We start from the raw sequence: 26004 nt of genomic DNA on the forward strand, positions 1-26004 counted from the left end.
TGGAAAAATATTCAGTAAAATGCACATAGTGTGATTTTAATGTTCTGTTCAAACCTATCCAAAACGTTCCTTTATGTTTTATGGGAATATGTGTAAATAGTTAAGATGCAGCACATTGGAAATTCTGGTATATCCAAAAAGCAATTGCATTTACATTTTTTTAATGGTATGCTTTCTAGGGAGCGCCATCTAAAGCATTAATTGCAACATTGGAATCGTTCTTTTTACCTGGTATAGTATCTGCTCATTAGGTTACCACTCAATTTTAAGAAACATTTTGAGAATTAGAAAATGGTCAATTCCCGCAATGGAAAGTCTTCTGCCCTACATAATGGCTGCTTGTTATGGGTCTTTTGCCTTTTCTAAAATAAATCCCAGAGATTATTCTACCTGAGTCAAGAGGAAGTGGCTGCCCTTGGGTGGCTTTTTGGGGGGGGGGGGGCTCTTTGGATGGTAGTGGTGTGGTGAAACAGAGCTGACAGACGGTGAGGCACAATCACTCAGGAAGTCCTTGTGAACAGTGTTTGAGGCATCTAGGGTGTATCTTCTAAGAGCTAACAGTTAGACCTCATGCTTGGAGACATACCTGAGCAGGGCAGACCTGGAAGAAACTTTACTGGGCGTCTGTGATGGCTGTTGGCCGGTTTGGATGATGCTTGCTCTTTCTGACGGGCCTTGTAGGCTTAATGATCTGTGTGCTCAAAACACACGCACCTCCTGTCGATTCCCCGGTTTTCCTCATAATAAGTCTTCCTAATTATCTGGGTGGAGGTGGTTTATACACCCCCCTCCCATGAGAGTAGGAAGATTTGCAGAAAAAGCAAAGGGAGAGGCCAGGAGGTGCATGTGCTGTGAGTATCACCATCATTAAATATATGGGGCCAGTTAGATGGGGTAGGTATTGTGTGAACAGGCCTTGTGATGTTCAGATTGGTCACCTGACCTGGATAAAGGGGCAAGAGGCTAACTTGTAGCTTTTGCTCTCAGAATAGCTGATAGGTATTTATTACGTTGCCCCTTCTTGAGACTGGATTATTTAAAGGACCATTTCCTCACCTGTGATCCTGCCTGGTCACACTGGGGGAGGTCTTGATTTGTATCCCACCACCAGCATAGTTGCAGTGAGGGAGCCTGGTGGCACCCAGGCTGTAGAACTTCCTACCTTGGGAGAGCCACCTGGCCCCCTCCTTGACGATATGTAGACTCCACGTAAAGGCTGTTTTATTCCTGCATGCTTTGTATTTCAGCAGTTTGGGATTTAAAAAAAATCCTGGCCTTTTAAATCAATTTTATTTTATAAATTTAATATATAATTCTTACCAGGTATTCAAAACAATAAAAATGAGAACAGACAAAAGCAGTCAGATAAAATAGCAGCAATTAAACAGTTGTTTAAAAAACTAATTAAGAATTAAAATCTTGGAACAATTTTTAAAATCCTTGTGCAGAAAAGATGTGCCAAAGACATCTTATGTAAGTGCTGGACAAGTTTCGTTGGGATGAGAATTCCCAGCTGGGACATTACCACAGAGAAGACCCTGTGCTCCCTGGTTGCCACTCACCTGACCTCATGTTGTTGGAACTGCTGGGGAAGGGCCTTTGAAGATGCTCTAAGTACACAGGCGAGAGTCATGTGGGCATCAGGTACCCTGAAGTAGTGCATTATTGGCATTACTTTCTGTGTGTTTTCTTTTTGAAATTGTACTTCAGTGTTGAAAACTTTTTTTGTACACTCTGCCTTAGGCATGGGATAGAAATACATGGAATAGAAATATCTTCATTAACGGTCATTGCCTCTCTTCTCTTTTCTGTCCCTGGCAGGGAGTCTGAGATGGCGAGCGTGCTGTCCAGGAGACTTGGGAAGCGGTCCCTGCTGGGTGCTCGCATTTCTGCACCTCCCTTGCTGGAGGATGGGGTGCTTGTAACAGCCCAGGTCCCTCCCCTGCAGGCTTTGGAGCACAGCAAGGGGCTTTGTCACCTCACATCATACAGCTGCTTCAAGGAGCATCTGGAAGAGGCTGGCAATCGGAGCCAAAACTGGCTGGTGCTGCACCGGGGTCAAAAGGTATTTTTCTCTACAGTTGTTGTGTGGTCTTGAGCTAATGCAGTCCAAGGGATGCAAGCTTCATAATACTCACTGGTTTTTAATGTGTAGAGGAGGGGCTATAGTCCAGTACCTGTGCCCTGCTTTGCATGTAGAAAGTTCCAGGGTTACTTGGCAGCACTTCCAGAGAGGAGGAGAACCCTTGGAGAGCTGCTATCGCTCCCAGTCATGTTGATAATACTGATCTTGAGAGACTGAGAATCTGACTCATAATAAGCTGGCTTCATATTTAGGAGCCTGGCCTCTTCTTGTATCATGTTGTGCTTGTGTCCGTTGCTGTGCAAAATCATCCACATAATGCTGAAAGAAAAGTGGAAGTGAAAAATGGAAAAATATGCTGTTGTGCAGATTATTCTTAGGGGTTTTTTCCAAATGTATATTTTGATTTACAAGAACAACTCTCAAGGAATGTTTCAGGTGTGAAGATATTTGGGACACAATTCAGCTACAGATACTGTATCAGGGAGGGACAGGGTGTTGGGAAAGCTGCAGGAGCTGCCTTGCTGGGCAGTCTGCCTTAGACCTATTTGGTTCTTGAGTCTTTAGCTGGAGCTGGCAACTCACAAAAACAATCCACTCAAAAACTTTCCACCATAAACTCAGAATTACCAATGGTATTTGGATGGTGTACAAAATAGACATAACTCCTGAAAACCTGGCCATATGAAAGTGGTTTCCTCTCTGCCCTCTTTCTAGATCATCATTGGAGACCCTTCTCTGTGTGCCTCCACCTTCAGAGGTGAGGCAGGTGGTTGGCTGGGGAAAGGGCTGTCTTTGTGGTGGAGCCTTGCCTTCAGGCTGGAGACCTGCCTGCTCTTCTCCAGGGAAGCTCTTATGGTGCTTCCTCTGATGCCCTTTCAGTGCCAGATGAAGGCCTTTTTATTTTCACAAGCTGTTTAATCAGTGACTGGGTTTTTGTGTTCTTTCTTTTATGCTTCTGTTGTGGTTTTACATTTTGAATTGCTTGCTAGTTTTCCTGAGATGTGTTAGGAGATTACTTTGATTTTTGTTACAATTAAAAAAAAAGGCGTTGCCATCCCGAAATGAGCAGTACCATCAGTTTATTAAACTGTACATCATCTTACACTTAAGACTAATTGCCTCCTTCTTTTGGAATCTTTAAAAAGCTATCGCCACTGAGATCTTGCATTACAGAAATGTAATGGGTCAACCAGTTGGTTCAGAGCCATCTCATCAATCAACCAAACAAATCATGGTAACAAAACACAGAGCAAGCAATTAACCCATTGTTTCAGTGGCACTTTTTCCATGCGCAGTCTGCTTGGGAATCATTTGCTTATGCGTCACCACAACTACCCTCATAGGGGAGCTGTTACAGCATCCCATATTATAGGCAGGAGAGGGGATAGCTTGGGCCAGTCCACTTAGAGCTTCTGTTCCCATGCAGGGTTTTGAATGTTGGTTTCCCCACTCAAGTCAAACACTCGCCATCCGTGGCCTAAATCTCACTGAGGCAGTGAGGTGTTTGGCCTGTACCACCTCAGACAGTCATTGGGGGCTTGTGTGATAATTAGTTTGTGGAATTTGATGCCACAAGATGTGGTGATGGTCTTAGGGTGAGATGGCTTTAAAATGCAATTGACACATTTATGAGAGGACAGGTTTATCAATAGTCATTGGTCGCAATAGCTAAGTGGAACCTCCAGAGTTGGAGATGGTACACCTCCGAGTTTTCCTGAGCAGATCACATGGAGGGGGTGCTCCTTGGGCCCAGCAGGAAGAAAAGCAAAGTCCTGAACAATTTTAGGCAGTGACCTCAGCTTCTGCTGACTGCTTATGTTCCTTTTGGAAGGTGCCTCTTCTAGGAAGAGGCCAGTAGGAGGACCTTTGTGCAGGTGCTTGTTTTGCCCCATCTGCTGCCAGGTTAAGGGGCAGATATCCCTCACTCTTGCTTTTTCTAATAAGATGTTCAACTGCAAAATTATTAGAATAGAAAAGCTGCCACCTATATAATAGGACTCTGGAATATTTGACCGTGGCATATGACTGTGATTTTTGACCAGGAACCAGTTACTGAGGCAGTTGTTAATCTTTGACTGGTCAGTAGATTGGCATGCTAACCCTAGTCTATGACCATCAGTAAAGGGTGCAGTGCCTCTTATTTTCTACATCCTTCTACACCAGCTGGTCGACATCCCTCATCTTTCCATACAGTAATTAGAGTTCCCCTAAAAATAGCCTTCAGGAATAGCTAACACAAGTGTGCCTGTCTCAGCAGAGATACAGTTACGTTCATAAAAATAGCCTTTGGGAAGTTAGGCAATAGCCATGTCCAATTAGGTCATAATGGAGAGGGAAGACCCAGGTGGAGCTTGCATACTGCCAGTCCATCAAGGAGGAGGCTGACTGTGCTGCAAATGCATCCTTTCCTAGTCAAATGTGCAGTACTGTCTTGCAAGACTCTATAATTGTTTGTACAATACCTAGTCCAAACCAGCCTGAAGAAACAGCTAGAAGTCAGCGGTTTCTTACTTAAATAACCCTTTTTGCTTGGGTACTGTACCAGAGTACAAACCAGATGCATCACCAGTTTTTGAAAGGTGCGTATATGTAGAGACTGCCATCATCCTGTGAATGTGCCCTGTGAATGAGAATCTGATCCTTTCCAAGCTTTGGGAAATATGATGTTTATGAAACCATCCTTTGCAAACAATAAAACTGTTAAATTAAGGTGCTGAGAACTGCCTGGCTGGATGAGGCAAATGAGGCTTCGAGTCTTAACCACCCGTATATCTCTAAACATGAAGGTTCCACTTAACTCTTAGGGCTCCTAGCCATTGGTAGTAGACCTAGCCACCATGAATTTGGCCTCTTCCCTCGCAAAGATAGTCCCTTAGAAAATGACATCTGAGTTGAATTCTGACCTGGCAGCTGTGTATTTCAGTGGTTGTTTTTTTCTCTCTCTCTCTCTCAGGTTTATGTCTTCCACAATGGGCAAGAGAATGTTGGTTTGGTGGAACACCATGACCTCGCAAATAATGAAGTGAAGGTACTGCTCTTGGAGCAGGGGTTTCATGTCTGCAGGAAAGCCAAGGAAGTAAGGCTTGCTGAGGTTCAGATGTCACCTCTCCTAGCCTCAGAGATGGACTGTGGGACATCCACCATGATGGGCTACAGCACTGTCCCAGTGGAGGTGGAGCACTGTCCAGCCGTGGGGGCAGTGACTGCCACTGCATCTGCTCCAAGATCGGTTTCGAGGAATATTGATGTACCAAAAAGGTCTGTTTAAGGGTTGCCTATGCCACAGTTAAATTAATTTACTGACCAGTTCCTTATATTCCTCTTTACTGTAAAAGAGTGTTCTCAAAGTGGTTTACAATAAAAATTTAAATTAATAAGTTAATAAGAATTAAAATTAAAAAATAGCAGAACAAAAAATGAAACCAGTGAGAGCTTCTTTAGAAGCGTAATCTCCCAAAGGTCTAACATAATAACAGTGTCTTCACCTGCTTTCAAAAAATAGAAAGAGAAGAAGACCTCCTAGGGAAGAGTGTTCTGGGCCCTCTACTGAAAAAGACCTACTTCGTTAGTAATTTAATGTCCCAGGAAGATGGAACCTGTAGTTACAGCATCCAGCTGGGCTGGTATAATAGTTGGTGGGTAGATCTTCCTTGTTTTGTGAGGAGCTGAACACGAAACCTTTTGCTCTGTCATTGAGCTGTGGCCACTTCAGGTTAAAGTGGATAACTGTGTCACACTAAACAAACTTAGATACGTTTCTTAGCTCCCTGATGTCTCTAATGCTTGATCCCTAAAATTGATGGTGATCAATTTTGGGGATCAAGCATTAGAGACATCAGGGAGCTAAGAAACTTGTCTAAGTTTGTATAGTGTGACCTAGTTATCCACTTTAGCCTGAAGTGGCCACAGTGGCCTGGTATTTTGTCTGCTGACTTCCAGATACTCCATATTCCAAAGCGCTGCTCTCAGGGGTTGTTTGGACTAGCTCTTTAAATAATTCAGTATGTTGAAAGTGCCTTTTATAGATCTCTTCCTTGGAGAAGCAAGAGAACAGAATTCTGAGCCAAGTGCAGGTCTAGCCTGCAACATTTTCTGAACAGATCTTGGAAAGAGGCCTGGACTTAGTTTGACTTGGTTTATTTCAAAGCTGTCGTCTTAATGCTTATTACTGGTAGCAGAGGCTGTAATCAAAATGCTTTATCGGGAGACTGCTGGATTTTAATGATGAATTCCTGCTTGGGGAGTGGGGTGTGGTAGGGAACTGCTGTAACAGTCTTGTGGCACAATGCACGTGGATCAATTCCCAGGCAAACCCACTGAAGCAAATGTGAGCTGTGCAAAGCATCATGGGTGACACTGGAATCTAGGTCTCCCACACCCAACCCTAGTGATGTGTCTCCAAGGGCATGGTGGCCTCACAAGGACGTAGCTGACTGCATGGGGGCTTATGATCTTTCTCCCCTCTGCCTCCCACTGCAGGAAATCGGACACTGCTGTAGACATGGATGAGATGATGGCAGCAATGGTCTTGACCAGTTTGTCCTGTAGCCCTGTGGTGCAGAGTCCTCCAAGCAGTGATGCCAGCATACCAAGTGAGTTTGTGACTAGAGCTCTGCAATGTCCATTCAACAGTCCATCCTGTACTCAGTGTGAACAATGCAGAGGAATACATACTAGAGACCTCAAGACATTTTTGATTGGTGAATTAAATCTAATTTGGAAAATGCAAAGTCTGGACCCAACTCTGTAAATATTCAGCACCACCAGTTCCACCCTGTCAACATCTTGCAGTGCCTCCTGCCCCTGCATGAAGGTTTGTTAGGGCTAGGCTCTGTCCATATCAGTATCTGGGGTGGGCTTTATTCCAAGCCAGAGTCCATGATGTTAATTGCTGGAGCCAACACTGCAGCAAGCAGAAGGACCTGCCCCATCAAGGGGAGGCAAGTTTGTACCAGGCCTGGTGAACTTCCACTGCCCTTCAGCTGTAGGGGCTGACATTGCACACTTCTGTTTGGTCCCTGAGTACGTGTGGCTCACTAGCCCAGTTTCTTTCTCAGTCCCTTTGGGATCCCAGTTCAAGTTTGGAGTCTATGATAGATTCCCCCTCTGACTGCCTTCATTTCCTTCAACCCCCTGCCTCTCCTGCCCTCCTTTGGATGCTGCCTTTCAGCCCAATGGCTGCTCAGCTTTTACTTACTTAAATGACCATGCCACCTAGGTTTTTCTTGTCCTGCTCAGTTTCCCAGCTTCTACATTCCCCTTCGTCTTTTCCTGTGCTGACTTTCTGCAGTAATGCCCTTTGAGGTAGTGAAGCAGTTGCTTCTGGTGGCAGTTTGCGTACCATTTAAGGGTGGTCGGTAGTTAGAGTTGACCAATGGGTCCTATCTACCAGAATGTTCTCCTGCAGAAGTTTGGCTGAAATGGACTGGAGCTATGCAGAAACTTGATGTTAGTGGGAGGGGCCTCCATTTGGATTTCCTGTCTTGAACATCAAAATGTCTGGTTCTCTTGCCCCAACTTACTTACTTGCTTATTTTCACACCCTCCTTCTTAAGAATTCAAGGCAGCATATGTGTCACAGCTGGTGGTGTAGGTTAGGCCAAAATATACAGACTCAAGATCAAGATAACCCAGTGAAGTTTGTGGCTGGGCAGAGATTTGAACCCAGGTCTTCCCAGCTCAAGTCATACCAGCCAAGTTATGCTGACCTACAAGTTATGCTGATGTTGCAGTAGTGTGCGTGTGCTTAACCTGTCTCCTTTGGCTCCTCTCCTGACCAGACTTGCTTCTGGCCTTGCAGTCTTTTGAGGGAACAAGTCGGTAAGGTGGGGGGGGGGGAATGCAAGGGGAGAATTGAGAGATAAAGAAAGGGTTAATGACCCCCTTACTTACTCTCAGTTCTTCTCTGTAAGGACCTTTTCACCCTCCTTCCCATTGGGAACCTTACCTTTCACTTGTATTGTCTAATATCATCTTAACTGGAAACCTGGAAAGGGAATTTTCCTTAGAAAACCATCTGCAAGAAGCCTGTGAATTGAATCTCTGGGGGCTGCTTTTTTGTAGCAATCTACTCTGTTCCCTCTGCCCACCACAGGCCACCAGGCAGCTGCTTGGAAGGCAGCTGCTGAGTTGGGGACGACTCCTGAGTTCCCAAAGAAAGCCAGCGAGCGAGCAAGGGTCACCACATGTAACCTGACTCTCTGCTGCCGTTTCCCGTCAGATGCTCAGACCTATTACGGCAGGAGTCAGCACGGGAGCACTGTAGAGCTGGTGTCTTTTTTTAGAGGTGCTTCCCATTTCCCAAGAGTCAAGTTCGACCTAGGCGCACACACATGCTAAAAATAGAACTCTGCTAGCGTGGGAAATGCAGGATAAGTGACTGGTAGTCAGGCCACAGATCAGCTGCAAGCCAGGTTGGCAGTGAAGGTGTGGAAGAGTGTGTGGGGGGAAGAGAGTGAGTTTTGCTTGCTTTAATTACAGCAATTAATTGACTAAAAGAAGTCACTTTTAGTTCAGCTCAGTCACAATTCCAAAGCATGGTAAAGGAAAATTAATTGTGGTTTGATGCGCTGTCTGAATTGACAAAGAATGGTTTTTGAATAGTGAACAAATCAGAATAGGAAATTGTGGTTTGAAGTAGGTTTGCAAACCATGGTTTGTGCTAACTATGGTCTGGTGGGATGTTTGACAAACCATAGTTAACAGTCACTGCATGCGTGGTGCATGTCTGTGCCACACAAAGCAGGCACAACATTAGAGGAAGCATGTAAAGCTTTCTACTGACATGCCCCCACAAGTTTAGTTCAATCTTCACAGTGAGTTTTTTTTAGCTGGTGGTGTCTGCCTGATTCCGTGTGCCTCTGCATAGGACTTGTAAGGACTATGGCTGCAGAGTGCTGGTGTCTATAGCGGCTGGACTTGAGTGCTTGTGATACAGCAGTTCACATGTTGTTCCTCTCTCTGTTTGATTCCTTAGCATCTCAGGGGGCATGTGATATGTGGAAGGAGAGTGGCGATATGTCAGATGGTGGTAGCAGCACCACCAGTGGGCACTGGAGTGGTGGCAGTGGCATCTCCACCCCTTCACCACCCCATTCTGAGGCCAGCCCCAAGTACTCAAGCGAGGCTTTCAGTTCCCCTCGAGCAGATGATGGCTTTGAGACAGACTCTGATCCACTTCTCTTTGATGAACCTGCTCCACGGAAAAGAAAGGTATGAAATGCAGGCCAAGAAGGGGACTATGATGACTTACTCCTGTGAATGCTGTTTTCCCCCCTTGTGGAAAGGAAAATGTCTCCTGTGGAAAAGGAAAGGAAGAGGCCTCCTGTGGGGGATGTGTGCCTTTGAAAGTGCCTCAGTTTCTCCCCTGTTCCCTCACATCTAAGGGTGATGATTTGTGTATCATTGATTTGGAAGGTAAAAACTGTCAGTGCACAGAGCACAACTTTCGTTCTGCTGCAGCACCAAGGCAGATTCCTGGAAAAATCCACTGGGTGCTGTCTTTTCATACCTGCTGGCAGGTGGCCTATAAAGGTGTTTAAGTTTCATTGTGCGGCTTGCATTTTTCATGGGATTCTGATTTTTGACTGGCAGCGTTCTATTGCTGCAGTTGTGGGGATTACTTTATTCAACAATTGTCAACAAATGATTAATTTGTAATTGTTCATTATGAAAAGAGGTTAGTTTTCAAAGTGAATATGTTTTGTTGAATTGATCTTTTGGAATGGTGTGGTTTTGTGCTTTTGCCTCCAAATTTTAGTTTCCCTAGGAATGCATGCATCAGAAGAGAGTGTGCCTGACATGCATTAACCTTGCAGTGTGCAAGGGTCAGGTTCTGGGCAGTCAAACTCTGGGAACCAGGAGGCTGGCTGTTGGTCCAAGAGGTCCAAAAGCAGCTGAACAGTCTAAGCCAGGCAGGGGTCAAGATCCAAGGGAGCAACACTTAAGCAGTGTCATAAGAACATAAGAACAGCCCCGCTGGATCAGGCCGTAGGCCCATCTAGTCCAGCTTCCTGTATCTCACAGTGGCCCACCAAATCGGTGCAGTGTCCTTGCACCAAAGAGAAGTTACTCAGGCTAGGGCTATGGAATCAGTACGCAAAATCTCCAGCTCTGGTTCTGACTCCACCCAAAATTGCTTTCAACTCCATGACTGTGACTCCATCTCCACAGCCCTGCTCAGCTGGAGCTGGAAAGTCCAAATCAGAAGCAATTTTGGGTGGAGTTGGGGGTTTTTTTGTACCGACTCCACAGCCCTGGCTCTGAATGCCAGTGCTTGGTAGGGCCTGGTGGGCCAGGATTGGCCCTTGGACGTTGGCTGCCTGTGTGCTCGTGCTGTGGAGCACTGAGCTAGACTTGCAGTGGAAATAGCCTGGTGGTGCAGGAGCCTGAATTGAGCCCCCACTGTGGTGTACCTGTGGGACAAAGGGATGACATGGAACTGTGACGTCCCACATGCAGTTCATGATTCCCAGAGATGTGTCTTTGGATAGCTTGGTTCTAGGCACCAACCGACCCAAGTCTGTGTCTCTCCTAGAATTCGGTGAAGGTGGTGTACAAGTGCTTGTGGCCCAGCTGTGGCAAAGTACTTCGCTCCATTGTCGGCATCAAGAGGCATGTGAAAACCCAACACTTGGGGTAAGGCTCAAATTCTGGGGAAGCCACATCCAGTTGTATGAGGACAAACTGCACCAGGTAACTTCTGCAGCAGTGACAGTTCAGGAGAATGGGACTTGGACACAGTTCAGGCTGTGACCTCTAATAATAATGATGATAATAATAATGCATGTATTTATATACCACCTTTCTTGGTCGTCAGATTTCTCCTCAGACTTTATTTAAGGCGGTTTACAGGCTACCTCTAGTTAGCTGAACCTTAATTCAGACCTGAAGTGTGAGTGTTCTCCAACCCAGGCTCTCAACAGGTTGCTTGAGCTAGAGCTCAGAATGCAGTTGGCAGATTTCCCAGGTGAGCAGTCCAGACCTCAATATGTGTATCATGTCTGGGCAATCTGGAGGCTTCATGCTGCATGCTGTTTGCAGGGGCCCATCTTGCAAACCCTTGCTCTATTAAGAGTCTGTGGCCTGAACATCCCCAGTGCCATCCTGGGTAGCTGAGCAGGCTAAGATTCTGGTTTCAGGATATGAGTGCCCTGGCCAAACACTCTGTACAGGAGACAACTTTCCTCCCTTTTTCCTCACATGGAAGATCTTGATCAATGAAGCAATACGAAGATATTCCAGATTTCTCCTCTGTTGTACTTGCTGCAATGGAAATGGTCCTCTTGCTCACCTGGTAAACAGAAGCTGTGAGTCTCGCCCTGTGAGCATGTGGGTTGGCGGACACAGATTTTCAATCTGGATTTGGGTATAGCTGCCACGCCCCCTGGTTTGGATCCTGGGTGAACTGCAGCCTCTGTAGTCTGGTTTGCTGCAACTTGAATCTGCTGGGTTTCTGGTATGATGTTGAGGGGCCCTCTGGTGGTGAGAATTGATTTCTGCAAGATGCAAACCAGCAGGTCTGCTTTGATGGAATTCCCTGTTGCTAGACCCCTCCTCTCCCCAGTTGACTGGGTTCTCTTTATTCCTTAAATGCTTCTTCCTTCAACCCTGCAGAGATGGTGCCAACTCAGATCAGAGAAAAAGGGAAGAAGACTTCTACTACACTGAGATGCAGGTGAAGGAGGAGCCACCTCCCGAGTCTACAGGGCCCACTGCCAGCCCCACTGCGGGCTCCGCTCCCATTGTCATCCAGCAGGCTCCAGTCAAGCCAGATGCCCTCATTCTGGACAAGGCTACTCCTTTGGAACCACATTTGTCCAGCAGTGCCCTCAGCCAGTCTGCTCCCAGTTCTTTCTGGCATATCCAGGCTGACCATGCATACCAGGTAGGTAGTGCCCATCTATGCACAGACAGCAGCATCTGATGAAGTCATGTGACATGAAAACCAGGATGGGCCACTCCATAAACTATGTGCTGTATTTAAAGTCCAATTCAGATATGTTCCCAACAAGAAAATGAAAATTGCATTGCTATTATGCCTATTTTGATGTTGATTGTGTTCTGTGTGATGTAGAGAAGGTCAGGTATGATTCTCTGAATGCCCTATAAAAGCACAGAAATTGGTACCCAGTGTAGAATTGGGTAGCCTGAGAACTTTTGCTCACAGTTTTTAAAGAAAGTTTCTAACAGCCCAGTGCTGTCCTGGGCTGGCTGACACTGTCCTGCCCTTGAGATTCCCCTGGTCAGCTCCCAATCCCTGCCCTGATCTTCCCCCAAGTCATATATCAGCTCCAGCAAGGGCTGGGTGCTCTGTGAGTGCATGCCTGGGGTTGCCAGCCATTTGTGCCTGGGGCCCTGGTCTGTGCGCAGTAGCTGTTGGTCACAGCAGCGGCCCAGGCATTGTGCGGATGAAACCTGAGCACGAGATCTGGATAGGATTGTGTCATAATTCATATAATTGAGAAAATAAATCTGGAAACATATGGGTAATGCCTGAGAGAGACAGAATCGAATTTTCCAAATGGTTTTGTGGGCCAGTCTTAAGTATGTGCACTTAGGAGTAAGAAATCAAAATATCAGAGATATGCTAATGGGTTCTGAGGCGTCTGTGACATATTAGGAGAGAGATCTTGGGATGCTGGTGGACAGTTTGCTGAAAGTGTCAAGCCAGTGTGCAGCAGAGGTGAAGAAGGCCAATTCCACACTAGAGATAATTAAAAAAGGAATTGAGAATAAAAATTGCCAATATTGTTATGTCATTGTACAAACTGATGGTAAGGCCACATCTGCGTATTGTGTATGGTTCTGCTTGCCACATCTCAAAAAGGACACAGTGGAAATGGAAAAGGTACAGAAGAGAGCAACTAAAATGATTAGCGGCTAGGGCACCTCCCTTATGAGGAAAGGCCACAGCATGTAGTACTCTTCAGTCTGTGCGCCTGAGGGGGGACATGACTGAGACGTAAAATTATGCATGGGATTTATAGAGTGAACAGAGATAATTTCTTTTCCCTCTTGCACAATACCAAAACCAGGAGACATCCATTAAAAATGAACGAATAAAGAGTTAGAACAGGTAAAAGCAGTGGTTCCCAATCTGTGCATCGTGATGCCCTGGGGTGTTCTAAGGCACTTGCCAGGCCATAATAGGCTGCCCTAGTAGGGAGACCGTGGCGTGAGCCTCCAAAAAGCAGCAGGAGGCTCAGGGCAGTGGGCAGAGCTGCAGTGTGTGAAAACCATGCACTGCGAAAACCTCTCCTGCCAGCCCTAATCCTCTTACCACTGTTTAGAGAGGCTCATACTAGGCCTCGGAACCAGGAACTGAATGATAGTGATGTCACCGTATGATGCGTTTCGTGCCATCGTTCTTCACTTCCTGGGTCCGGGAAGTGCTGGGAACTACTGGATAAAAGGAAGTATTTGTTTACCTAGTGAGTAGTCTGTGCTACAGGACATTGTGATAACACCTGACCGAGATGCTTTTAAAAGGGGATTGCACAGAATGATGGACAAAAAGTCCATCACAGGTTACTAGCCATGACTATATGCAACCTCTGGGGTAGTGGTAGCTTGTCTCCAAATGCCACCTGCAAGAAAGCGGAAGAGGATAAAGGTTATCTTGTTGTCTTGAGTGTTCCTTGAGGCTTCTGGTGGGCCACTGTGAGATACAGGAAGTTGGACTAGATGGGCCCCTGGCCTGATCCAACGGGGTCTTCTTATGTTCTAACTTTGCTTAATGCATTGCAGAAACTGAATAAAGTAAGTGTGTTTTTAAGAACCCTAGGAGGCTGTCTGATAAGACCCAGTCTTTTGGAGGGCATGCACGCTTCCCAAACAATGTCTCTAATCCTCACGCCTTTCCAAGGAGAAAGCAAGCAGGGTCAATGCAGCTTGTTCTAGTAACAAGGTTACCCACTGGGCTTTGTGGTCAAAGCAGGGTTTTGAATTTGATTTCCCTGGTCCAAGTCTAAAACTCCCACAACAACATCAAATCTATAGTAGTTTGGAAATGCACTGAATGCACCTGTTGTTTCCTCTTCTCAGGCATTGCCATCCATTCAGATTCCTGTATCACCGCACATATTCACCAGCATCAGTTGGGCTGCTGCCACGTCCACCATCCCTACCCTCTCACCGGTGAGTCTGGGGTTTTGATTATGCCAAAGGCAGAAATTCTGACCAAGTACAGAGAACTGCTGTCTTCAGAAATGCATCAGGGTGGTTGGTGAAGAGTGACTGACTGATTTGCATGTTTTGGTGACATGGAGAAAGGGTTGACCACTAATGTCGCACAAAGGTTCGTAAATGATGTAATTTGCTACCACAGGATCGCTAAGTGAGATCTTTAAAAGATTTCTTTAAAAAGGAATAAAATGCGTTTATCTATATTGGGACCTCTGTTTATTTTAAAAGATCCGTATTCTGCCTTTCTTTGATGATCCAAGGCAGTTTGCAGTCCTAAAAGCACAATTGAAAAGTCAATCAAAAATTACAAAAAAGGCAAAATGCTGGAACCAAGAGAATAAGACAATCAAATAAAATTGGAGGCGGCCACCTGCAAAAGGAGTGTCTAGAGCCTGCTCCCACTGGAGGAATTCCAAAAGGGGGCCAGCACAAAGAAGGTTCTCTTGCATGTCCCCACAAACCATGCCTGTGATGACATGGGGAGAGTATTGGTGTCTTCTGCCCTTTAGGACCCACTAGTGGACTTTTCAAAGGCATCTACCTGGCCACTGTGAGAGGTAGCAGAATGTGAGACTGGGTGGAGTTTTGATCTGATCCAGCAGCCAGACTCTTGCATTCTTCTGCTAAGTTTCTAGTGACAACAGTTGAGAATGGTTTCTTCTGCTTTGTGTTAATTTAGGACATGCATTTATTAATTAATTATAATATTTAATATTATTATATTATATATTATTAATATAATAATAATTAATAATATTAATAAATAGATTATTTATAATCTAATTCCTGGCCCAAAGTAGTTTCTATATAGGCTAACATACAGGTGCAATGATTAAGCAGAGTCATGATCATTTGGTAATCCTTACTTGCAGGTTCGAAGCCGGTCCCTGAGTTTCAGCGAGCAGCCGCCTCCGCCGCTACAGCCACCCCCTGTCCTGAAATCCCATCTGATCGTTGCATCTCCTCCTCGTGTATCCACTGGCACTAGGTAAAAAAACTGCAGGGCTGTGAAAAAGGAGATCACAGAGATTGGTTTTGATGCTAGAGAAAGTGACACTGAATCTTTTAATCTTGCTTTGATGTTTTGGGTGGGTCTAACTAGTGTTAAACTTCGTTTTTACTATCTCATTAATGGGAGAGAAGGGAAGGAGTGTAACTTGGCAACAGAGCAGCTGCTTTGCTTGTTGAAGGTCCTTGGAACTATCCCACTTATCTCTACTTGGAGACAGGAAAAGGTCCCTCTCGATCCTGTGGCGGCATTCCCAGTTTGGCTAAACAGGTCTAAGGCAGTTTCAGCAATGCAGCAGAAAGATGTTTAGGGACAGTTACTGCTTTGTTTGCAAGGACTTCCCACTCCCTGACTTCAAAGGGGCTTTAATGTTACTGTAGTTGCATTCTTAGCACCCTGTGTGTAACTGCAGCTCAGCAGGCACTCGGGCAACTGCAGCTCAGCTGGCGCTTTCCTGGGTTCCATTAGAATGATTTCCCAAGCAGGGTTGGGAAGAGTCTGCTTGGAGAGCTGTTGCTGGTGAGAGGAAGTAATATTGGGCAGGGGGGGGATCAAAGATTTGGCTTGGTATAAGGCAGCTTTGAATGTGCTGATTCTGTAATATGCAAAGTATTCCCCGAGAGTAGTCCAATTGCAAGCTTCAAGATCAATTGAGAGCCCCTTTTGGGGGGGGGGGTGAAGGGCAGGGAAACCTTACCATATGACATGCAAGCAGAAGCTTCTCAGGGCTGGAAATGACCCCTGAGCTTCACCTGCTAGAATAGTAGTAGAGGAGTTAGCAGCACTAAGTTTATGACTGAGGTAGCTTCATGTCTTTGTTCATCTTCTGTTTGTCGCTATCCTTCAGGAAAGTCCGTGGTGAAGCCAAGAAGTGCCGCAAAGTGTATGGCATTGAGCACCGGGACCAGTGGTGCACAGCTTGCCGGTGGAAAAAAGCATGCCAGCGATTTCTGGACTGAGAGCACACTCCCACTTTGAAGCGGGCAGATGTTGAGTTCTCCCTCTTGCCATGGGACAAGAGCATGTGGCCAGACTGCCGTGATTTTGCCACATCATGGGCTTGGTGTCCTTGGCAGCAATGCCCAGTGTTGTGAAGATTTTGAGAGCCACATGGTCATCCTGAGCTCTGTATAGTCTCCATCTGCCAGGTTCTCTAATTTTCAATGTTTTGTGGGGAAGTTTTTTTTTACATATTGTTCCTTTTTCAAAAAATACAAAGCCTCCCTTTCTATTTGTAAATAAGAGGAGGGAACAGTGAAAGCTGTTGGTTTTGATATGTCTCATAGACTTTTTTTTCATGGTGGGTCCAGGGACCAAAGAACTTTGAACTGTTCCCCCAATATGTGGATAAGGTTGGCTGGGTTATTGGACCAGCGGCTGTAATATGGAGCATAGGAGTGCCCTGTCCAGCTCTTCCCACATCACTTGGCTATCTATTTTCAACTGGTGTGCTGCAAAAGGTGTGCAGGTGTGCTGCGGGAATTTGGAGCATAGTGGTTGAAAATGCTGAGAGTCTCTTCCGGGTTCTGTGGCTCTGTTTCTAGTAGTGAATTGTCTGTTACTCTGCTGGCAGAGTGGAAGAAGAGCCAGTGGAGGAAGAGGGACAGGCAATTTGTTGATTCAGACAGTTGCCCTAGAAACAGAGCCACAGAACCCAGAAGAGTCTCCAGGAAGCTGGAAGTGACATCGCAAGAGACAAAGACCATAGAGGTCAGTGTGCTGTGTGGAGAAAAACATTGAAAATAGTTGCAAAGTACAAATGTGGCCCAAGGGGAGTTGAGGGCATCAGCTGGCAGTGGATAGCTTGTGCATGTACAGTAGTGCACTGTACTCTCTTCTGGTGCCTGTGCAGGGATTAGTAGATTAAGCATGTGGTGTTACTGTTTTTCATTAAATAGATGCTGTCAGAAAAACAATCATAATTGCATTAAATTACAATCAAACAAATGCTTATCGATTTAAAACCAACACAATGAATTGGAAGGAATTTAAAAATATTTTGTTACCTTTTTTAAACTGATACTGTTTGGAAAAGAAGGAAAAAGGAAAACCAGAACCACTTGGCTTGGTTTGAAAGAGGACTTCAGTAGGGTGCTTCTGCACAGAGCAGTTGGCGGGGGGATCAGATGTACTCTCTTGGTGTACCAGGTTGCCACAAGAAATGTGGCGTATTGGTGAGTGCAGGCAATATGACTTGCATCACTTGAGGTGCAGCTGGAACATGGAGTTTTCCTTCTTCTGCGCTGTGGCTACTGAGGCTTGGTTCCTGTGCTTCTGGTTTAACAGTGGGACCTTACACACACTATGTGACAGCGAACTGGAGTTTGCTACTGAGGGCATATTTGACAGGCTACTGTAACCCATTCTAGCTTCCTGATGAGTGTATCACTAGGATACTCAACTCTTAGGATATTTTGAGTATGCCTAAAATATAATGTGTGGAAGAGAAAAGTGCTGGACCAGGAATGTAGACCGTTAGGCATTTCTGTGCCTTCTGCTCCAATCACAATTAAAAAAAGAAAAAGGAAAAAGAACAAACCCCCAGAACAATAGGAGCAAGCAAATCATGGGTGCCAAAGCATAAAGTCATTGTAATGTTTCTATTCCCTTTCCTTCCTCTTCAGGGTCAGCTCAATTGTGCAAGTGATTCGAGCAGCTGGGTATCAGCATATGGTAAAGCCACATATTATCCAAGACTTGCATCCCAGAATCTCTTGCTGTTTTGCAAAGCATACTGGGGCACAACTCTGGGATCATATAGTGAAGTTTATTGAAGTGTCACAGTTTTGTTTAGGTCTGCTCTTTTGTGAACTAGTTTAGTCTAGAGTTTTTTGGGCATGGGTAAGTGGCTCTGTGGAGTTACCAAGAGTGTGTTCCATAATACACCTGATGCACTGGGAAGAGTAATGTGCAAAGCTGCCCAAAGTTGCTTAAACACCAGTTTGACTTGAGATGTAAACTTTCCAGAAGTCCGGGGGGGGGGGAGGGGGAGGAACCATGATGATTTACTTCTCAGAAAAAAGCCAGATCTTTTTTTTTTGGGGGGGGGGGGGGGATGAAATTATCTGCACCATTCATATCAAACTTAAGTTTATTTTATTATGCATAATGTCCACAAATTTTGATTCTGAACTTCCACTTAGAGGTTCACGAACTTCATAAAATGGACTGCAAAAGTTTTTCTGCTTCTGCATGCCAGTTTGTTGCTTGATTTTTTGTGCATATTTTAAAAAAGAAAATCCTCTAGTTTCTTTCACTTGATGCAGAAGATCGAAGCCAGTGAGAAGCGTGAGGAGTTGAGACTTGGGCCTTGCCACTGTGTTGCTGCAGCAATATACTCAGCAGTCTCCTACTCTGGGCCAAATGCCTGAAGGAGGTTCTGTGTTCTGCATCATTTGAAAGGATTTTTCCAGCATCAAGTCCTGCAAGCACTCACTTGTTCAGCAGTCTAGGCTGAGGCAGTAGAATCTCTGCCATCACTAACTTTACTGCCTTTAAATCCTGAATAGGTAAGACTTGCAGCTGTGTGAATTGATTGGAACAATATTCTTTGAAGACCCTAAGAACTATTTTCAAAGAGAAAATATTTCATAATTCCCCCCCATTTATCCCATGATGTCAAATTTTTCCATTTTCAGACTTTGAAAAAAAAAAATGGGGGGGGGGTGGGTTCTCTCTCTCCCTGCCCCCGGTTTATTTTCTGGGCATTTACATCTCTAGTTCAGGTGGTCTGTAATTATGATGTGGCCTACATGCAGTGAAACAGGTTGGACTTGTTTGTCCTGCTTATAGGGCACATCTTTCCTGTGTCTGCGCCAACTAGATGTTCATTCTTCAGCCATGACATTTGTGTAGGGCTTATGTGTGTAACTTCTCAGGTGTACATTGTGTAGACATAGCCTGGATTGTCTATGTTTAACAATCAAGCAGTTTGGCACATGGAAATTTACTAAGACTTCAGTGTTCAATCAATTAATTGGCAACATGAATCTCTTTTCAAACTTTTGAGCAACTAAAACATGCCCTTGCTTATTTGGAAAGTAGCTTAAAAAAATTAGTGCTGATTCTGCTTCCACAAGGAGGCAGGAGTAATTTTTGCCAGTCTTTCCTTCCCACTACAGCCCCCTCTGCCCCCTTGAAATTTTTTTCCTGAGGGTTGGGGGACACCCAGAATTCTGAGGGTGCAGGGGGCTGCAGTGAAAGGGAGAGCAGCAAAAATTGCACAGGCAGCACTTCTTCCACCATCGAAAGTAGCCCTCTAGGATCTAACCCACTATTTTCAGTGCAAGTACTCGTATTTATAAAAACTAGACATATGAAGAATCCTCTTGGAGGAGGCATTCCCTCTTTCACCCATGAGAGAATGCTGTTTCTAAAAGGTACTTGTTACAGCATATGTGCCTTATCAACAAATGACAACCCCAGAATTACTTCCACAGTGTTCTTCAATGTGTGGCAATCTAGTGGTCCAGAAGTGGGATAGGCATGCTCTGTTGGTGGGGCAGATGTAAACTCCTGCATACTTGGCACATACCACAAACTAGCCCTTGAAGCATAGTGGCTAAAGTTAATACTCGGAATTGGCAAACCCAAAACTGCACTGCCACCTGTGGTAGCTGGCAACGCTGTTGTGGTGGTGCAAAGCTGCTCAAGCAGAGAACCTAGCTGTTGTCATTAAATTTTGTGGCTGTCATCATGATGCACCCAGCAGCAGTTATTAATGAGCCATAGTAAATCTATATATGGGGAAGTGGTTTCCTCCAACCCTAATACCATGCTGCATGACTGGCTTTAGTTTTGCAAATATAAAATGGCAGCTGCAGTGATCATGTGATCTGTACAGTTCAGAGCACAATAGCAGCTGTGGTGGTGGTAGTAGGCCGGGAGGCAATTTAGGGAAAGTTTAGACCATTTGTGGGTCTTCTCTCCCCCACCCCCCGTTTTGATAATCATGAGCCATAAACTAAAGACCCAAATCTCTCCTTGTGAAATAGCAGCTGAATCATGTGACTTGGAGCATTAGGGTTTCTTTATAGAAAAAATGTGAGTCCTGTTTGCTTTATGGGTACTGGAATGGGGTTGAGTGGGACAGTTTAAAGGAGTTATGTACATTATTGGTGCTTGTTGAAATGTGTGTGTTTGTGCATAATATACATAGTATGTTGGGATTTAATTTTTTTCTAGCCCGGACTTCTGTTCAGTTTTAAACTGGTAGATGCCAAAACTAGCCTGGTTCTTTAACAGAAGGTTGATTGAATTGGAATTCCATTGATCATAGATTTATAGGATTGAAGTTTTGAACATGGAATTTTGGGATCTGTGAATTTCAGACAAGGCTAATGAATATTGCTTTTGAAATCTGAAATTGAAACTTCACAATCATGATGAGGAAACTTGTATTGTCTAGGAAATGTAAGGTTTTGATCATGGCATTCATTGAAAGAGCCTGGCTGCTGGATCAGGCCAAATTCCCTTCTTATGGTGGACTACCAAATTGTAATGTTTGCATTTTGGTGGCAGTACAGAATTTGGTTTTAAAAATCTTTTTCCCCCTTCTTCAGAATTTATCCTTTGGCTATTGGAAGTTTGGGGAGAATCACCAGATTTCCAGCTAAGATAAAAGCGTTTGTTTCAATTCTGGCAAGGTTATCCTGTCTTTTTCTTCCAGTTTCCAAAATTCAAGGGATGTTCCTCTCTTCTAGAGGTTCATTTTAGTGGGCTCTTATGGGATGCTGAGACTGGTACATTTGGAGAGAAATCTGAATCCTCAGATCTTGCATGTTGTCAATATGAAGGAATAGTGGTGACTGCCTAGACTTCACTGCTCTTGCCACAAATGCAAAATTCAAGTGGTTCTAAATCCTAGAATGTAGTAGGAGTCAGCAACAGAAGGCTTCAGGGTCAGATCTGGCCCCCTGAGTATTGCCATTTGACCTCTCCATGAGACAGTCTCCTGTAGGCAAGGGAAGTATGTGTTGGAACTGATTACATATTGGCATTCTGCCTCCATTCCTTCCTCAGTGCAGGTAGCCCTCATAGAAGACCTGTTGGTGGCCAGAGGATAACTGTCACTGGTTCAGTCTCATTCAGCAGTGCCTATGTGTCCAGCTGCCACCACCAGGCAAAGGCTAGCAATGGGAAGAAAGCCTCTACTTTCCAAGCCTGGCTTCTCTACTGTAGCCCTCTGGTGGGCGTAAACAAAAAATGCCATGGGGCCTGCTGGAGGGTTTGAATAGACTGCATAAAGGGAACCATCCTCTCTGCCCAACTTTTTGGCATAAACTCTTCCTAAATAAGCATTTGAGTGTTGGCTTCTGCTCCCCAGTCCTCTAGGGGTAGATGGAGAGAAGGGTCTTTGCTAAGGGCATAGCTGGCTCTGCTTGAGGTGTGTGCTGCAATGCTTAGCTGGAAGCAGCATCCCAGAAAACACATTTTCCTTCTCCTAGGCTCCCTTCTGGAGTCCAGCAGTGTAGACTCTTTACACAGACAGATGGGGGCTATGAGGGCCGAAACAATTGGAGTGCAGTGGTAGGATGCCAAGAAAGACTTGTATAGATCTGCCCACCTAAGCCTGGGGTGAGGGAGGAGAAACGAAGGTCTCTGCCATTTTCAAAGCTGTTGCTCAGATTTGTCATCAGAATGTCCTGATTAAAAATAAATCCTGCCTCCCCGAATTCCATCCCAAAAGTCAATCTTCAAACATTGAAATGAAGATTTTTTTTGCTGTTGGAATTTCTGCATTTCAGATAGCTTATTTGGCTCATTTTGTGTCCCATCAACAGCCACAGAAAGCCTCCTGATACAAATTGCCTCTGATGGTTTTCTGGTCCCATCAAACCCCTCCCTCCCCTTTAGCAATGTTTTCATTCCTGTTTCAAAACAACCATGGGCAATACATGACTTTTGGTTTCTCCTCTTGCTGTGAAAAGGAGGGGAGTCCTGAAAGAGCACCCTTCCCCCATTGGGTTGTTTTGCAACCTGCAAAGGAGAATTTCCCAGTGGCACAAGCTCAGTAAGTCTGTGATTTGAGAATCAGTTTCTTCACTGGCAGAAGGCTGGGCCTTTGTGCTTAAATAGAGAATGTTTAAATTCTGCTTTGTTGTTACAACATGATTAGAGGAAAGAAAAATTGTAAGGACGACTTTGGAATAAGCAGTCAGATGTCGAAGGGTGTGGTGAATGGCATGGCCTTCCAAAGCCCACACGGACTCTTGGGTGTCTTGGATTTCTGCTTTTATCAAGGGTCATTTGCTGGTCAACCTCAGAGACAAACTACAGCCGCAGCACACAGGTGCTGTCCAGCCTTCTCTAATGCCTCCTTCCAAAATCAATAGCACTTAATTTTGGAGAGTGAAAAGGCGTGCTAATCTTCCATAGGAATATATTTATCAGTATTTTTTTTAATTTTTAAAAATGGGATAAGGTTTTTTCTTTTTCACACTTTATTTTGTGGGCTGTGCGGTACAGATTAGACTGGACAATATATGTCAGTGGTTCTATGTACAGTTTGTCTGGAGTTTTATATACATTTTTTAAATCTCTCTGTGATGGTCTGGAAAAAGAAGCTTTTGAGACAATACCTGGAAAAATTAAGGAATCCTTGTTAAAATAGTAAAGAAACTGTTCTAGGAAATATATACCTAAAGGACTGGATTGAAACCCTGACTGAGAGCTGCCCACCCATATGGCTAGTTCTCAGTGAGGGACAAATGAGGGTGCAGAGAGAAGCAAGCTGATCCAGTGTATTACCTCCTGGCCTGCCATATGCTGTTTACCAGACATCCTGTTCCCTACTTCTGCTCTCCTCCACGAAGTAATGAGTGGCCCTACTTGTGGATTCTGTTGATAACACAAGTAGCCTGGGTCTCTGGTTGCTCGCCTAAAGGGAGAGGGAAATTCCCTGGGTTGCCAGGCTTCAGCCTAGTACTCTGCTTTGTGTTGGATGTCGCAGAACCTCAGTGGCTCCATCTATATAAGGAAAGAGGATTGCACCCTCTTTGGTTGTGGGGATGCTGTTAACGCAATGTTAAGTCAGTACTAACTTGGAGAAGTCGGAATCTGTGAGTTCTAGCAGTCTTTCTCAAAAAGCTTCAGTTTCCTGTATCTTTGTAACGTCAAGGGAGGTCTGTTTTTTTTAACCAGTTATTTTGGAGCCCTCTCCCCAACATAGCCAGATATGATTAATAAGAAGTGAGCCACTCTTGCGCAGATTACTATTTTCCCCCTTGTAGAAAATTAACCCAATTATCATTTTTACCAGTACTTTTAGAACTCTGAGTTTTCTTTTGTGGAAGGAGAGGGGAATGGCCCTGTGAATGCTTTGGCTGTTTCTCACCCCAGTTTTTCTGTTCCCTTTCAATGAGGTGGTTACTCCAGTTTCCACTGGTCTTGATTAGAACGTGAGCCTCTCTGTAGTAGGGCTCTTCCCATGTTCCTCTTTTGAGCTTGGTATGTTAGGTAGTAGCCACCTGCTCTCCCAATTGAATGCTGCACCAAAAGCTCCCTTTGCAACATTTTGAAGAGACAGACACATCTTTTGCTTCTGGAGGTGATTTCTAGAACAGTTTCACAGGTGCAAATGGGTATTCTTGCTTCCTGATTTCTGTTTATCTTGGGATAAAAGGGTGACTTGGAGTCTGTGCCTGTTTCTTGAAAATGCAACTTGAGTTGAAGACTCGAGAGAGGTTTTCTGCACACACCCCAATTTTTGGTTGTTGTGGTTTGTTTTTTTCTTTTTTGGAGTGAGGGGAAGAGGTGTCTTGTGCACATGTATATTATAAGAATCTTACTAAGCACTAAGTGGGGACTGCTTTTCTATCCCTTCTATGCACTGTGAACCTTTGTTTTTGCTGGGAGACTAGAATCCCAAACAAGAAAGATGCAACTATATTGTGCCGCAAAGCAGCACTTGTGACACCCATCAGTGTGTCTGGTAACTATGAGACAATGTATGGCTCACTGTACAACCCAGCTAAGCCCCCACAAGGCAGCAAATTTGACACAAAGCAGTTCCCCTTTTTAAAGGGATTTGACTTATGGATGCACACAGATGCATGTGTTGCAGTTGAATGTGGGCACGCATGAGTTTCATGCACTGTTGTGTGCACATATGCACTCTGCCGACTTGGTTTCTCTAGGATCACCACATTTCTACCCACCCAGATGCAAGTTTCTCACTCTGGCATTTGGGATAAATATGTAGTCTGGTGCAAGATGGGGGAGGAAGGAAATCAGACTGATCACCAGCATTTTTTGCTTCAAAAGAGCAACCAAGGGATATGGTGGAAGAGAGAGCCATAACACCTTATCCTCCTACCTGGTGCAGTACTAGCAAAGGACAGTCACACTAACCAGCCCTGAAGATCAAGCTACTAGTCCTCTTTAATGACAGTGTGGCAAGATCTCCCTGCATCTAGTAAATGTGTCTGATGCCTTGTGGGCTTAGTTGCTGTGGAGAGAGATGGGAGACGGCGAGCCTTTGACTTTTCTCCCCCTAGTTATGAGGCAGGATGGGATTTTGTAATCTGCTAACAGCTGGTCTTTGGGTGGTGAAATGTTATCAAGCCTAAGCAAGGTGAGGGGGAGATCTAGCATACTGGTGAATTACTGTCTAATTGGAGCTTTTCTTTTTGATTGTCTTCCAAGTATTATTTTTTATTGTAAACAAAAAAATGTGAAATGTAATTTTTACAACAGCAATATGAAATATATTTTATAATAAAATGATATGGCCTGATAGCCTGCCCGTGTTTCTGGATTTTTTCCCTCCCTCCCTTTTTATAGAAAAAGGAAGAACAGAACAGTTGCTGAAATGGAGCTCCTTGATGGAAGCACCAATATTTTGGGCTCCTCTTTCCTGATATGACCGCTGTTGTTTTTGGGCATGTGCAAATCCATTCAGGTACTCTGGCTCCTGCTCTGCACAGCTCTTGCCCTTGAAAAGCCTGGGGGGGGGGGGCTGCCATTGACTTGGGGCTGATGAACTCCATGTGTGAGTGGAATATTGCCTGCTCTGCTCTGGATCCTGCCCAAGTGGATTTTGAGTGCAAGTTCCTCAACTGAAAAACTACCCTAGAAGGATACAAGAATCAGGAGATGTCTTCATTTGCAAAATCCTGCCTAGCCAATTCTGCTTGGGTTTTCCTTATTTTTACACAAGTCATACCAACAAGCCTGTGGGGAATCTGGGAGAACCAGTTCCACACTCTCATACACCAAAGCTCAAAAAGCTGCCAGCACAAAATGTGCTCAGGTGCGCCATTTGGTAACATTCCTTGAACTCCTGGGCAAGCATTGGGAAGGCCAAGAAAAATTGATTTAAAGCTCATTTGAATGAGGTGGAGCTGGGTGGGGCATCTGCTGGATGTTCTTCTAATGGAATTTTCCAGCTTCTTTTCAGTTGCTGTGAATGAGAAGTTGCTTCACAGGAATCTAAATCTTGCATGCTGTAGTTTTCACCATATAAAGGTGAAGCACCTGTGTTTGATTCTCCCTCCCCCCCCAAATTCCAAGGAAACTACAGTTGAGTCTCATTATTCCTGAGGGTTCAGTTCCCAGAACTCAGTGGATGGCCAAAAACACACTAAAGCATATCAATTTAAAACACAAAGTTCCTTTGCTCCAGTGATTGAAAACATAAGAACATAAGAACAGCCCCACTGGATCAGGCCATAGGCCTATCTAGTTCAGCTTCCTGTATCTCACAGCGGCCCACCAAATGCCC

The 26004-nt window shown here is 44.8% G+C and overlaps 1 protein-coding gene across 2 annotated transcripts in view; it reads left to right on the forward strand.

The window, feature by feature from the left end:
* Positions 1-18243, forward strand: part of ZNF395 (zinc finger protein 395) — a 29867-nt gene extending 11624 nt beyond the window's left edge. For both annotated transcript variants that reach the window (XM_066611976.1, XM_066611975.1), the window contains 9 exons: positions 1822-2065; positions 5040-5344; positions 6566-6678; positions 9063-9298; positions 10623-10723; positions 11702-11972; positions 14132-14224; positions 15145-15260; positions 16129-18243. In XM_066611976.1, the coding sequence (XP_066468073.1) occupies positions 1832-2065; positions 5040-5344; positions 6566-6678; positions 9063-9298; positions 10623-10723; positions 11702-11972; positions 14132-14224; positions 15145-15260; positions 16129-16240 (1581 nt within the window). In that variant the 5' untranslated portion in view covers positions 1822-1831 and the 3' untranslated portion in view covers positions 16241-18243. The remainder of the gene's footprint in view (positions 1-1821; positions 2066-5039; positions 5345-6565; positions 6679-9062; positions 9299-10622; positions 10724-11701; positions 11973-14131; positions 14225-15144; positions 15261-16128) is intronic.
* The last annotated feature ends 7761 nt before the right edge of the window (positions 18244-26004 follow it).

Source organism: Tiliqua scincoides, chromosome 1, assembly GCF_035046505.1.
Source record: "Tiliqua scincoides isolate rTilSci1 chromosome 1, rTilSci1.hap2, whole genome shotgun sequence".
Classification (NCBI taxonomy): Eukaryota; Metazoa; Chordata; class Lepidosauria; order Squamata; family Scincidae; genus Tiliqua; species Tiliqua scincoides.